Source organism: Amblyomma americanum, chromosome 4 (genome assembly GCF_052857255.1).
Source record: "Amblyomma americanum isolate KBUSLIRL-KWMA chromosome 4, ASM5285725v1, whole genome shotgun sequence".
Lineage (NCBI taxonomy): Eukaryota > Metazoa > Arthropoda > Arachnida > Ixodida > Ixodidae > Amblyomma > Amblyomma americanum.
Window position 1 is genome coordinate 121,219,590 of NC_135500.1, and position 15,396 is coordinate 121,234,985.

The window sequence follows — 15,396 nt, forward strand, 5'->3', positions numbered from 1 at the left end:
TCAATGGCACCACACGCTCGTTAACTCGGAAGTGAAATCGCGCTCAAACTGGTTAATTCGGACTGAAGACATGCCAGGAACGGCACTGAAGTCCATTTTCGAGACACGCATCACCCGGAACCAGTGCCACGTCAGAAACCACCCTTCATTCTGAAACAGAAAACTCGGCGCTGCTACTGTAAAACGTAAAACCCCGTTCATTCTGCCCCCGTTAATGACTGCCACCTGAGTCCCGCCAAATGCACATGCAGTCGATGGCGTCGAAAGCTCGTTTATTTGGACACCGCGATGCTCACATCGGTCAATTCGGACCGGCCCACCAAGGGGCGCTGTGTTGGGATATGACATGCTCGACTGGCAATTGTCTAGATATTCGTCAAGAGGCCTGAATTGCTTATTGCATTGTTTCCTGCGCCCCTCTGATCTGCATGCAGAGGCAGGCATGTTGACAGTCAGCAGGTTCCTGTCGATAGGCCGAGATAGAGTCCGGCCAAATGTGTCTTTTTCGGAGCCTCGTTGCGAGTTGTCGCCAGCCCGCGGCAATGGCGACTATCGGCTGCGCATATCAGCAAGCCAGCCAAGCCACGCACCGTTTGGTATGATAGCCTTGTTGCTGATCATTGATTTTCGAAGGCGTCTTGCCGCTCCAGTGCCAATGCGCGCTTTCCTCGCTTCCATCCGCATGGTATTTCCATTCTTCAAGTGCGCCGAAACTCCGCGCTCATCACGTGCTGTTCACTGTTTGTACAGTGAAGCCTACTCACGTGCGACACCACAGGTGAAGAGCCCCCAGCACTACCGTTTCGGATGCTGAAAGAAGCTGCGGAGACCGTTACCATTGTGGAGCTTCTGCTTCCGCCACTCCCGATAGCCTGCACGAATGAAAACATTTGTTGGAACAGCAAGAAATCGCTGTTGTCGTGCAGTTTTCATCGTAAATTGAGACATTTGTCCAGGTTCCTTCATAATAAATTTTGCTTTCATGTGAATGGTTTTTGGCAGCTTGGGAGACCGTTCGGTAATTCGGCATTTGGATAATTCGAACGTTTTTTCCACTTCCTCGAAGTCTGATTTAACGAGGTTTTACTGTATAGGCATTGCGAGTGTCAGTAGTTCTAGGCGGAGTGTCAACAGAATGACACTCCGGCGGTATGTTTGTACCGCGTGTCGCAAAACTTCTTCGAAGAGTCGGAGCAACCGCATTTCTGCCACGTGAAAAAGATCAACTTCAAGGTGCATGTGACTGCTACTCAATGCGCAGTGACGCGGGTGTGCACACGCTTAGTCCATGCTGATATGCCTCCAGGCAGCACAATAGTCTAAGTATGGGTTCTTGCAGGACTAAAGCAAGGGCAGTTTTAAAACGCATGCGTAAAAAAAATATTAGTTTTGATAGGAAATGTATTTGCTGGGTTTAATACGCGATTCCGAGATTTCCGGTGTACCAAGAAAATCGCACCACGGCGCCAATTTTGAAACTGTGAAAGACCGAAGCTGGTAGATTTTTTTTAAAACAAACATTGTTCATGAACTTTCCAGTGCAGCAAGTCAAATGTTCTGTCCAGATTTTACGGCAACGAAGGTTCCGCTTTAATGAAATATTTCATGGGTCCCGTGAATTTCGTTGTAGTGGGATTCAGCTGTAGATTACGCAGTGGTTGCCTGCTTCTGAGGCAGGTGCTGTGCGACAGTGATCATTTTTCATATTTACATCAATGCTTTATCAGGGGTAAAACTTCGTATGCCTCACAGCAGCCACGAATTACACACCGTAGCGCCAATTCCTCCTTCAGTTACGATCATAACGGTTAGTGGCACAGTTATGGCGTATTAATCTCTGTGGCAACAGACGACCGAAACAAGTGAGCGTGAGGGGTGTTAGCATGGCACCCGGACTGGCCCAAAATTGGGACTGCTAGGGGAGGTAGGTGGATTTGTCGTTGTCCACCTGCTGTGCGCGCGGCTGCGCGCCATGTTTTACTTGCGTTTTCGTCCACCCTTTCTTTGCTGTTGTGGCATGTTAAAATTGGTAGTGCTACTGGTCAACAATGGTAACTGCAGTGCTGGGCCAATGTACAGAGAACAGAGAGCATATTTTTCATGGTTTTATTGACACATATATCCTTCCCATTACTTTCAGTCTAAAAGATTTCTCAAAATACACTATATGTCTATGCTATATACAGCATTCCAACCAGTACAGATATGTGTTTGGACACACCGGAGTTGCCAAGTTTATCTCAAATGGCACAGCTGACAATTTCATTACATCTTATCATGCATCATTCACACAATACATATGTGATCATTCCGTGCGTACTGTGCAAGCAAACAGAAGGATTATTCTGTGCAATTTATTGCATGCACGATGTACCTTACAGTCATAGATAATTGCAAAAAATTGTTTAGTAATTATGTAAATGCGTGAAAGTGAACCACTGTAAGGCAGCGGCTTCATTGCCCACGCTAACACACACAGCACCAATAGAATTCAGTTAACATACAGTTGCATAATCGGTCCCCACGATGTGCCGACTCTTCTGCGAACCAGATACGATGACTGCTTCGTCAACAGCAGTGACTAAATCATAGCTAATGATCCATGGTGCCAAAATGAGCAATGGCTCAAGAAAACGAGCGCAGATAGCAGTTCCCATCATATCCGTGTGGGTCTCGCTGCATTGTTCGCAATTCCTATGGTCACGAGCGCAAAACCGAACAGCACTGTTTTGTTGCTGCACCAACATCACTAGCACAAAAAGGAACACAATGGCAGAGTATCTGTGACTGGCGCCGCAAAGCAGGCAACAGTGCCCGAGATAACGCGACTAACGAAGGTTGCGAAACATGCAGAGGATGCACAGCGGTTGCAACGGCCACGCTGGCCAGAAATTCTAAAGGGATAGAGAGAGATCTTTTCTCTTTTCAAACCTTCTTGTAATTAGATCTTGTTCTTTACTACTCAATCTAGCACGAATTCCTCCTTCATTTTACGCTCATATCGGTAAGTGGACCAGTTACTGCTTCATTGGAGGTTTCTCCAGTCGGGCGAGACGGAAGTTGCTCGCGCTGCCCTCCCTGTGACTTTACTGCATGCATGGGGCCAGTAGCGTTGAAGCAAAACAGCTCCAAAATGATAAGGCCCCCTCAGCATCTTTCACAATGTGGCACGGCAGCGGTAGATCCCCTTATAAGCAGCCGCACCATGTATGTGAAGGCTTCACTGCACAAATGACGGATGGCCCATGACAAACGCGCAGTGCCAGTAGTAACAGGAGCAGTCCAGCAGTAGTAGTCCAAAATGGCGCGCAGATGTTCACAGTTGGCTGGTTGATGGACAGCCGATAGCTGCCGTGGCTGCCACCACTGCCACAGGCTGGGGTGAAACTGAGAAAAACGAAACCGAAACTGAAACTACAGTCCCAAATCGAAATCAAGCGGTCAGCAATTTTCAGAAATTGGGCTGTCTGTTATTTTTTTTTTTTCATCAAGCCTGCCGCTGCGTGCAAATCAGAGGTGTGCATAACTGTGTAGCATATGATTCAGGCTCGATTAGGCTTTTTTGGTGATCTCTTGCTGTGCCAATCATACCTGGACACGGCCTCCATTCAAATTAGTGAGCGTCCAACGCTGTAGACTTACATGGGCATGGGCCAAAACCGAGCCAGTGGCTAGAATTTTGCATGTTTCCATATTAACGTTGGTCCAGTTAACGAGCTTTTACTATACAAACGCGACTTAGCATGTAGGCGGTATGGGCAAGCGCATGATTGCTGATGGAGTACCCTGTTTTGGTGGGGCTCAGTGTATATATTTTTCTTTTGCCCTGCACTGAAAGAATACAGGAGGCACTTCACCAACAAAAGCACGATGGCAGCAACTAATCACAAATAATTCAACTACAACCACTACAACTGCATTGTGTGCACCATATGATCGCAGGCCTAACATGGCACAGCGAAAGCCCGGAACGGCTTCACCAGAGCATTGGCAGTGCAGATAGTGCCTAGGAAGACCTGCTACGGCACGCACTGGAGCACACATCACACAGGCAGCTTGTTTTTCTCTTTTCGTTTTTTTTAATCTGCAGTGTGAGCCAGCGGCTCCCTGTTCAAATTATCAGGAGTAATTCCTCCACTGAAATGCACAAGGTTGGGCCGGGACCCAATTGTCAGTTCGAATTAACCGAATTTAAAATGAGCTTTATTGTACTCTGCGTGTGCTGCTTGTTGCAAACATTGCAAAGTGTTTCTGCTGCTGTTGTGCCTTTGCTCAGTGAGGTCTTCAGTAATTATAGGCGGAGTAAAATAAAAAAAAAAAACTTAACCCTACTTGGTGTTGTGCAGATGAACTTGGCCACACTTTACATTATGCATCACCTGTACAGAGTCGATCACACTTGTCTAGAGCGCTCGAGAGATGCCGTCTGCAGGAAATAAGGCAACATTCTAAAGCAGATATTGACTTTCACTGATAACGCTTGCTCTGGAGAGTAGCCGAATAGACAAGTGAACCGCACAGGCATCAGCGCCTCAACGCTTGCAAAGCAGTTGTGAAAATATTTCAATTCATGTGCTCTGCAGCACACCGTCGGAGCGCTCTAGACAAGTGTGATCGACTCTGTACCTCTCTTGGAAATCGTGGGTTTATGACTCCTTGTGGCAGAGGCTTCCACACCACAGCTTCTGCAACACCCCTCAAGAGCTTCCTTGTTTTGTTTTTAACACAATAATATGTGGTATGTCTGGTTCTCCCAAGATTTCTTTGTCACAATCTGCACTTCCAATTTGTTAGAGCTTTGTGCTGTCTCGTTGAATTGATTGTTTTGGGCTCATTCGATGTGATGTTTCTGAGTACACCATTGTGCAGATGGGAGATGATATGACAGCGTTGAAGATTAAGTTGTTTCAGTGGCATTTCATTAAAAAAAAAAAAGAAAACTAGTTTTCCTTGTACAGTTTTGATTAGGAGCAGCAAAGAAATTAATTGGTTTGGTTTGATCATAGAAGGACAACGCAGCGAGCCATGGAAAGAAAAATGATAGGTGTAACGTTAAGAGATCGGAAGCGGGCAGAGTGGGTGAGGGAACAAACACGGGTTAATGACATCCTAGTCGAAATCAAGAGAAAGAAATGGGCTTGGGCAGGGCATGTGATGCGAAGGCAAGATAACCGCTGGTCTTTAAGGGTAACGGAATGGGTTCCAAGAGAAAGTAAGCGTAGCAGGGGGCGGCAGAAGGTTAGATGGGCGGATGAGATTAAGAAGTTTGCAGGCAAAGGGTGGATGCAGCTGGCAAAGGATAGGGTTAATTGGAGAGACATGGGAGAGGCCTTTGCCCTGCAGTGGGTGTAGTAAGGCTGATGATGATGATGCTGAGCAAAGAAATACAGTGTGACTTGGGAAAAGAGTGCATCGAAAAGCCCACCTTGTTGAGTCCAGAGAGGAGCCCATTTTCCTGTGCCTGCTCTGGACACGTATGCACAGGGGGTTTGCTGTGTCATTGATCTTGCATGTAGAAAGCGTTTCATGGGAACAGTTTATGGATGGGACACAATGAGCAGCTGCATTCCATTACCTCTTGAGCAGGTAACCCAGATGAGCAGCCACCAACACCGCCACCGAAGCCACAAAAGAGGGAATGGTGGGACCAATATGTGTCTGAAGAAGACATGGAGAAGCTGCAGATCAGTGGGAAGATGACTCTGCTGTACAACATCCTCCAGGAATGTGATGCCATTGGGGACAAAGTGTAAGCTGCTTTTCTGTGTGCAGTTTTCTGTTTGTGCCTGTACTGTTTGTTATTTGTGGGCCTGTGTTTTGTCTCAGCTTAACTGAGCAAGTTTTCAACATTGTGAGGCCTTCACACTGCAAAGAAAGCTGTTTGCCCTGTGGCAGTATTTAATTCTGTAGGAATTGAAAACTCTGTGGCAAAATAACTGCGACTCTTGTTCGTGACTAGTTTTGTCTGAAATGCTACTGGTTTTGTGTTATGTTTGATGCCACCTGACTTTCGAATTTCGAATTGTGGAAGCCAGCAGCTGCACGCGGTCGTGTGTATCCTTGTATTGTAAGCATCCGGCCTAGTAGTATTGCTTCCTGGCTTCAGTTTCTAGGACTGCATCTATTTTGCTATAGACATCAAAATTCTAACTGTGCATGACTGCATCATGGTGTGCATGTGTTCTGAGAACATGCAGCAGGTGTGGCATTGCTGCTTGCTGACCGTGAATGCTTTAGGCGGGCTAGAAGTTAAAGTGGCGTTCATTACTTTTCCTAGCACTTGCTTGGGCTGCCTGCTACTGCAGCACTCCATGCGCCAGTGTACCACACCATTACTTCTCCAGGAAATGTCAGCCATGTGCAGTTAGTCATTGTAAACACTGTGCTTGTTTCTGCTCCTTATTACCATATTTACTCGCGTAATGATCGCACTTTTTATCTAAAAAAATTGACGGAAATTTAGGGGTGCAATCATTATGCGGAGTAAATTTTGCACAAAAAATTTTTGAGCATCGAAAATGCAAAAAAGTTGCAGGTCAGACTTTTTACAGTAGCTATCACGATCGTAGCCAAAAATAGAAGTTGAGTAAGGCTTACCTTTGTAATAAATGCACACATTGCACAGGCACCACATGGACTGCACATTGCCCTTTTATTTTTTCTTATTCAAAAATTTATTCCGAGTCTGAATCCTCACTGTCGTTGCTGCACGAATCGTTGTCTGAAACGGCAGTGTCATCGCTGGGGGCATCTTAGTGGTCCCAAAGAAAGTCGTCTTCCATTCCATCCAGAGCGTTGGATATGCCAGTTTTCTTAAAACCCTTGGCCACTACCTGGTCGGGGATACCGCTCTACACTTCGACAATCCACGAGCAAAGCACACCCACGACGGACGGTCTTCTGATTTTGCCACTTGGTGTCAAATCATGTTCGCTCGCCGCCATCCAATCTGTGTAGAGCCTTCGAACGTTGTCCTTAAACGGTTCATCATCATCATCATCATCATCATCATCATTTATTATACCCTTAAAGGCCTCTGTTGAGGCATTACATAGGGGGGGGAGACAAAGCAAATGCAACTAAGAATAATACGTTAATACAACAAAACATAATGCAATACAATAAAATGAAAAACGATAAATCACAATACAACGTTGGTCAATAATGAAGGGCACAAGGCTGAATTAGGCGGTAACAACTACAACAACAACAAGAAAAATAATAAGTTAACTGGGTGAAGTTTGACAAGTGTCTTTTATTCAGTACAGTGATTAATTAATGCCTGTCGAAATTTAGTAGCGTCGCGCTCGTTAACAATGTAGTCGGGTAGCAGGTTCCAATTTTCTATTGCAGTTGGAAGAAAAGATTTATTAAATGCCAAGGTCGATCCATGTATACATTGAATGCTGAGGAGGTTAAACAGGCGGCGCGATGTTCTGATGGGAGCTAGTAATAATGTGTCACGAAGATCAGGAAAATTGTAATATAACTTATGAAAGAGGCAGAGTCGTGCGATTTTCCGTCGGAGCTCTAGTGGCGGGATGTTAAGTGAAGATTTAATACTGGTGATACTGCTGTGTCTATTGTAATTTGAGGATATAAAACGGGCTGCTCTGTTTTGAACGGCTTCTAAGGTGTTAATTAAGTATGCTTGGTGAGGATTCCATATAGCCGCTGCATAATCAAGTATGGTACGGGTGAATGTTTCGTATGCTAATTTTCGAACAGAAGGAGGGGCTAGGTACAGGGATCTTCGGATGAGGCCAAGTGATTTTGATGCTCTAGATGATAGATATAAGATGTGTTCCGACCAGGTTAATTTGCTGGAGATGGTGATTCCAAGGTACCGATATGATTGGACTTGGGTTACCGTGTTTGACAGGAGTGAATATGCAGATCTGATGTTGGAACGTTTTCGCGATACTTGCATGAATTGGCACTTTGAGACATTCAGCTGCATAAGCCAGTCGGAACACCACCGTTCTATTATGTGTAAGTCATTCTGAAGCGATAGTTGATCCCTGTTAGTGACAATGCGACGATAAAGGATGCAATCATCCGCAAAAAGCCGAATAGTGGATGAAACACCGGAAGGAAGGTCATTAATGAAGATTAGAAAAAGAAGTGGGCCAAGAACGGAACCTTGGGGAACGCCAGAGATAACGTTAGTAGTGCCTGAAGGATGATTGTCGATTACTGTGTATTGGGAGCGACCTGTTAAAAAGCAATGTATCCATGATAAAACGAGAGGATCAATGGACAGTCCGGAGAGTTTAGACATGAGGCGAAGATGGGGCACGCGATCGAAGGCTTTAGAAAAATCTAAAAAGATAATGTCAGTTTGGAATGAAGAGTCCATATTTAAGTGGAGGTCAGTGGTAAATTCAAATAGCTGAGTTTCACACGAAAAACCGGAACGGAAACCATGCTGCTTAGTAAAAAAGAAATTGTTCTGATCGAGGTGTGATGCAACATGTGAATATATGACGTGCTCTAGAAGCTTACAGGCAATGCATGTAAGAGATATTGGGCGATAATTTGAGGGATCTGATCTGTTACCTGCTGTAAACACCGGCACAACTTTGCTTATTTTCCAGTCTTTCGGAAGCAAACCCGTAGTCAATGACTGCTAGAAAATAACTTGAAGGAATAGGCTAGAACTTTCCTTAGTGCTCTTAAGAAATTTTGCAGGAATTCCGTCAGGGCCTGGTGCTTTCGACGTTTTAAGCCCATCAATTATTTTCACAATGCCTTCCGCTGCAATGTGAATGGGGGGCATTTGAGGAAAATTTGAATTGGGAACTGGTGGTATATTTTGAGGGGGCTCATGGGTGAACACCGATGAAAAATATGAATTCATTGTATCTGAGCGGAGTTCTGTGGGAACAGATGCACCACGTTCGTCAAACAAGGTGATGTCTCGTGAACGGTGAGTGTGTGGTGCCAGTATGGACCAAAATTTCTTTGGATTATTACGAATAATGTTCTTCAAGTCCTGATGAAAGAATTTCTTTTTACTGTGTCGTAATAACCGTGTATATTGGTGAAGACATGCCAGGTATTTTTGCCATTTAGAAGCGAAGGTAGAATTTTTCGCTTCACGGTAGAGGCGTTTCTTTTTATTCGATAGTCTTCTTAGTGTGTTGGAATACCACGGTTTCCTAGCATCACCGCGAATACGTATGAGGGGAACGTAAGCATCAATAAGCGATAAAATTTTATTTTTATAGAGTAGCCAGTTTTGATCTATTGTTCGAGCAGGAGAAGAATTTAGGAAGTACGGAAAATACTTATTAAGCTCGGAATTAATCTTAGCGAAATCGGCTCTTTTGTAACTACGGATGTATTTTATTGACGGTTGTTTCATGGGGATTGGAATAGAAAGATCACACAACAGCAATTTATGATCACTGAGGAAATCAACACATGACAGTGACCGGATAAAATCTGGATTTGATACCAGGATAAGGTCAAGAATATTAGTGCCCCGGGTTGCTATTTTAACTGTTTGCATGAGGTTAAATGTGAGTACCATGTCAAGAAATTCGTTGGACTGACGAGAAGGTGCATACAGATTGTTCCAGTCAATGTCTGGGAAGTTGAAATCCCCACAGACCACATGTTCAGCATTTGGAAAGCGAAAATGCAAGTTTGAAAGGACACTGCAAAGATCGTCAACAAAGGTACTATCGGAATCAGGCGCACGGTAGCAAGCTGCGAGGATAACAGTGCTAGAAGGTAGAGATATTCGGACGCATGTTATTTCGTGGCTACAAGTAATCTTGACTGGAAATGAAGGTATACTAGATTTTACAAAAACCAGCACTCCGCCTCCTCTGCGCCCAACCCTATCAAGCCTATGAATAGTGAATAAGTTTTCATCGTCAAGTAACTCGCTGTTATCAACGTCAGAATTCAGCCACGATTCTGTGAAAATGGCAATGTCGGTGTCGTTGTCATGAAGGAGGGTTTCAATGGCCTCTTTTTTGGATAAATAACTGCAGATGTTTGTGTACATTACTGACATGACCTTATGAGCAGGTATTCTATTCCGGCTAGACTGTTGGTGAGGGGGAGTGGAAAATGGAAGCGTAGCCGTCGGCAGTGAGCGCTATGATTTGACCTCTAAAACAGAATCGGATTCGGTATCGTAGATAAATTGCTTTTCATCGATGATAAGTTTGTCGAAACGCATCTTGAACTTGCCGTTACATTCCTTGCCAAAAGCGTACAATTTCTGGCGACAATTCAGTGACACATTGAGGGGCCGCAGCAATGACGTTAGGCCTCCCAGGATCACCGCAATGTCTGTGCGTAGCTTCTTAAGCTTAGCACATACGCTATCCACAAGATGGCATCTGAAGCTGTCCAAAACAAGAAGCGAGGGAAGCAGAAGCGCCCCTGGTCTTCGTCCCCAAACAGTCTTTATCCAGTCAACCATCAGTTCGGCAGTCATCCAGCCTTTAGTTTGAGCACGGGCATGGATGCCACGGGGAAAGTTTCCCTTCAGGACAGTCTTCTGTTTAAATATAACATATGGTGGCAGCTTCCACCCATCGGCCGTCACAGCAAGCATGACAGTGCATCGCTGCTTTTCTGCACACGATGTCTTCATGAGGACACTCCGAGCGCCCTTCTAGTTGACCGTCATGTTTCGGGGCATGTTGAAGGTTAACGGGGGCGTCTTGTATCCAACATTGTGCCCTTCTAGTTGACCGTCATGTTTCGGGGCATGTTGAAGGTTAACGGAGTTTGGCCGGCGTTTCCTATTTGCGACAAGAGGTAGCCGTGCTCTTTTCGCGGATCCTGGTGACAGAACGGTGAAAGTCTATTACCTTGCTTTCATACGCGGATGGGAGCCGCTGGCACAACGACGTCCGCGGCCTCAGGGAAAGTCTATTTCGTCGCATGAAGCGGGTAGTCCAACTGGAGCTAGCGCGGAAGTCCTTTGTGGCAATTCCCAGCTTTCTGGCAGCTGTGCGTACCTGTGTTTGAATCATTTCTAATGATACTGCACAACCATCTTTGCGCAGGTCCCTCACGTATTGAAGGACCGCCTCTTAAACATGAGGAAACTTGCCCGTTTTGGGTCCGCGAAAAGCCCGGCGAGTTATGTTCGTAGCCATCAGCTTTTCACGCTGCTTTTTCCAGTACCGTATTCGAATTTCGTCGACACTGAAATGTCTGGCGGCAGCACGATTGGAATGCTCCAGCGCATAATCAATATCCTTGAGCTTGAATGCAGCCGTGAAACTTGTATACCGCCCCATGGTCAAATGGCACCGACACGCACACACACGATCACAAAGCTCTCTGCAGACTTTCAAAATGGCATACACGAGCTTTTGTAGACCATAGAGGAAGGAAAGAAACTCCATTTCCATGCGAGTTTTTATATTATTTTTGTCAAGAATTATGGGAACGCGTTTGCTGCCGGATGACTGCAGGTCAACCAATAGGCGGCCGCTGCTGTAGCAGTGTGGGACATCACAACAAAAATGGCGGCTGACAGAGCAAGCCGAACGTAGCGCGGCAAGTTCGCGGTGCGATCATTACGTAGGGAGTAAAAAGAACAGAATTTCGAGGACAAAATTCAGGGGTGCAATCATTTTGCGAGTAAATACGATACTTAAATTGGGGCCTTGCATGCTATATGGTCAAGGATGGAGTGCCATGATATTCATGCATGCAGCAGAGGAAGAGAGTACAGCCAATTCCAGATATATCGGATTATTGCTTGTAATGAACTGTCAGAATATCCCCTTGAAAATCCCATGCAAGTGTATAGCAGTGCTGTTCGTGTTTGTCCAACTCCCGTTCAGCGGAACATTCGATACTATATCCAACAGCGTGCCACGTCCCTGCAAGTGGTTCTTCTCCTGATGGCCCTCCCAGCCTCCACGGTGGCTCTGTGGTTATGGCGTTCGGCTGCTGGCTCGAAAGATGCGGGTTCAATCCCGACCGCGGTGGTCGATTTTCTGTGGAGGCGAAACTCTAGAGGTCCATGTACTGTGTGATGTCAGTGCACGTTAAAGAACCCCAGGCGGTCGAAATTTCCGGAGCCCTTCGCTACGGCGTCCCTCACAGCCTGAGCCATTTTCGGACGTTAAACCCCCATAAATCAAACCTAATGGCCCTTCCATGATCGCCTTTTGCGAACGGCGCCAGGTCGGCTGCGTGGCCCTTGACATCTGCCAGAAGCACTAGCATTGTAAAACCGCGTGGTGAGGTGACCGTGGAGTGTGCTTGAACGTGGCCTTTGGTCTGGCCTGCTTATTTTCAGTGCACCAGTTTTCATGCAGTGAAGCCAGCCTAGCTAATTGAAAGCTTTCAGCGACTTTCACGTGGCCTTCTTCGCTAGAAGGTGGCGCGGAAAGCAGCTGTGCCCTAATTGAGGTAATATTGCGCTTGTAGTCTGCTGGTAACAGAATTAGACCTCTTATATTTGGCAGTGGCTTTTTCCAAAGCACCGTTTGCTGCGGCTTCAATGCGAAGTGAGCTAGGCCTGGCGACACCCAGCTAACAGTACGCTGCCAGTGTGCCCGGGGGCAGTACGTTGCTGCATGAAGCGCAGCTAGCATCAGTGTGCTGTATCCACACATCTGGGATACAAGTAACCTTATCTGTTGCCTTGCTTATTATATTGAATTATTGATAAACCAAACTATTTTACAATTCCATTCAAGTTCAATATATCCAGGATCGACCGTGTATGTTCAAGGGAACTGTATGTGTGAGAGTACATGATAGAGAGAGAGCTGCATCTTACATTAAACCGGCTGTAACTCTTGACACAGTGGTGTGGTAAGTTATGGAAAATGATTTTCGTACTTGTTTGAAACAAGTTAGGGTATTTGGACTGCTGAAAGTGTCACTAGCCAATTGCACTTTAAAGTCAAGACACAAACTTGGGTGAACTTGTTGATGTGGGGCATTGTTCTGAGACTTAATCCCTCTGTTTCTGCTGCAGGATCCTGTTCAGCCAGAGCCTGCTGACACTGAACATGGTAGAGAAGCTGCTCGAACAGTGTGATGAGCGGGCAGCCTTAGTGGACCCCGAGACGGCCCTGGTGGACCCCAAAGACCCGTGGCGCGACTGCCATAACACATGGGTTGCAGGCATCGACTACTTCCGCATGGACGGTTCTACCTCGGTGGACCTTCGAGCGCGCTGGATCGAAATGTTCAACGACGAAGAAAATCCCCGTGGCCGCCTTTTCCTCATCTCAACCAAGGCTGGCTCACTGGGCACCAACCTGGTGGGCGCCAATCGTGTGGTGCTGATGGATGCCTCGTGGAACCCGACGGATGACGTGCAGGCCATCTTCCGGGTGTACCGGTTCGGACAGAAGAAACCAGTCTTCATTTACCGCCTGCTTGCACAGGTACTGCAGCTGCTTTCTGTGTCGAGAGAATATTCAGGAGTGCATGTTGTTTGGCGAGTCGGTCGTACATCGTTGAGTAAAGGAACTGCGCAAAATAATACAAACAACTGGTGCATGGCAGCCTCAACAATCAGGTTGATAGGTTGCTGAGGGCTGGGTTCTCTTTTCCAGTTGTCGTTGCTGTGGCGGAAAAGCTACTACGGAGATTGAAAGCGAGAGCACCCCAGGAAGGTCCCGTCCGAGGAAAAATCAGGCCAACAGTTGTTCCCTACATACACAGGGCATCACACAACTTGAAGAACGTAGCTGATCGCTACGACGTGCCAGTGGTATTTTCTGCCCCGCGCAAATTGGCCTCACTCTGCCCTCGGATTGCTGCCCGAGAAAGGAGCGTGCGAGGTTGCAAGAAGCGTCGCGCCACTGAGTTCGTCAAGTGCTCGGAGGGGGTTGTTTACGAGATCCCCCTGACATGTGGAAAAGCTTACATCGGTCAAACAGGCCGATGTGTAAATGACCGGCTGAGGGAACACCAGCTTTCAGTTAAGACCGGAAAAGGATCTAATCTGCCCTTTCACTGTAGCGCATGCCCTTCGGCTACACGTGATAACCCATGCCTGCCTTTGCTGCAGAAAACGAGCATTTTGAGGCGTAGCCGTGACCAGATGGCGCGTGAACTTGCTGAGGCTTTTTTCATTAGGAACAAAAGAGATGATTGCGTGAGTGATACCTCGATAAGACTTTATCAGACAGAATGCAGATTTCTGGCTTGCGCTTAGTGACTGACATGGTGGTGTGGAAGCTATAAGTATGCGCTGTTGTTCTGAATAAACCCAGTCGCGAGTCTGCGCCCGTCCTTGTGCCCTTCTCGTCCATGTTTGTATTATTTTGCGCAGTTCCTTTACTCAAAGAGAATATTCCATTACTGATGAACCTCATAGCTACTACAAAGCCGAAAGGACCCTGCTGTTTCATCTTTAGGACCATTGTTTTCTTTTAGGTATAGATGACCTTGGCCACATTTCGTTTCATGGGCCCTTTAGCATCCTAAAGCTATGAGCTATGAGCTATGTGTGAGCTATGAGAGGGACTCTGTTGGATGGCTCTAGACTAATTTCAGCTACGTAGGATTCTTTAACAAACAATGACATTGCGCAGCACACCGAGGTTTTTTCGTTTCTCCGCCATAGAAATGTGGTCACTGTGGCCAGGGCTCAATCCCGTGTTCTATGGATCAGCAGCTGAATGCCAAAGCCGCCGAGCCACTGCAGATGGGCCTCATGTCTTGATTGTTTAAAATGATATGATAGAGCCACCAGAATTGGCAGCATGGTTAATGACTTTCTCTAGGACACCTAAATCTTTCTCTTTTTATCAAGTTTTTTTTTCTGTCTGATTTGGAACGGATGGCTTACATTCTTCATGTTCTGCATAATCATCATCATCATCTTAACTATGTTCGCTGCAGGACAAAGGCTTCTTTCAAATTTCTTCGATTAATGGGGGGGACACGGTGTCCGGAAGTGAATATGTATTTTTATTTTTTGGTGCAGAGCAATGAAATTTCACACGCTTATTGGGAAGTCTACTGAATGCTGAAAATACAAAATTTCACTGAAATATCCTAAATAGCTGTGACATTATGAATTGTTATATGCTTCATTGCTGTACTAAAATTGCAGAACCTGGTCTGGCAACAAAACATGGTACAGTAGAACCCTTCTACACTTGAACCCCGCTACGGCAAAATTCACGGGGTTCGCAAAAAAATTCGTTGACGTGGAAATTTCGTTGTGCCGAAATTGGCCAAAAAAACTAGGAGCTGGCTGCACTGTTCAAAAATATCATTTACAAAAAATTCGGTCATCTTGGCTTGCGTCTTTTTAGTGGACATGAGCGTCGTGGTGCGAGTTATACACTCGGCCAACAACTGCATCGCGATGTCGTCGTCATGCGCACCGATGAAAGCACGAATGGTGTCAAATGCGTCCATCACATGCAATGCAGATGGCAG

The 15,396-nt window shown here is 46.1% G+C and overlaps 1 protein-coding gene across 2 annotated transcripts in view; it reads left to right on the plus strand.

Annotated features, from left to right (window-relative positions):
- LOC144128303 (uncharacterized) overlaps positions 1-15,396 on the plus strand; it is a 102,432-nt gene that overhangs the window by 63,531 nt on the left and 23,505 nt on the right. Inside the window, exons 19-20 of one of the 2 annotated variants that reach the window (XM_077661619.1) lie at positions 5,584-5,749; positions 12,971-13,385. In XM_077661619.1, the coding sequence (XP_077517745.1) occupies positions 5,584-5,749; positions 12,971-13,385 (581 nt within the window). The remainder of the gene's footprint in view (positions 1-5,583; positions 5,750-12,970; positions 13,386-15,396) is intronic. The other variant, XM_077661620.1, reaches the window with a different exon arrangement.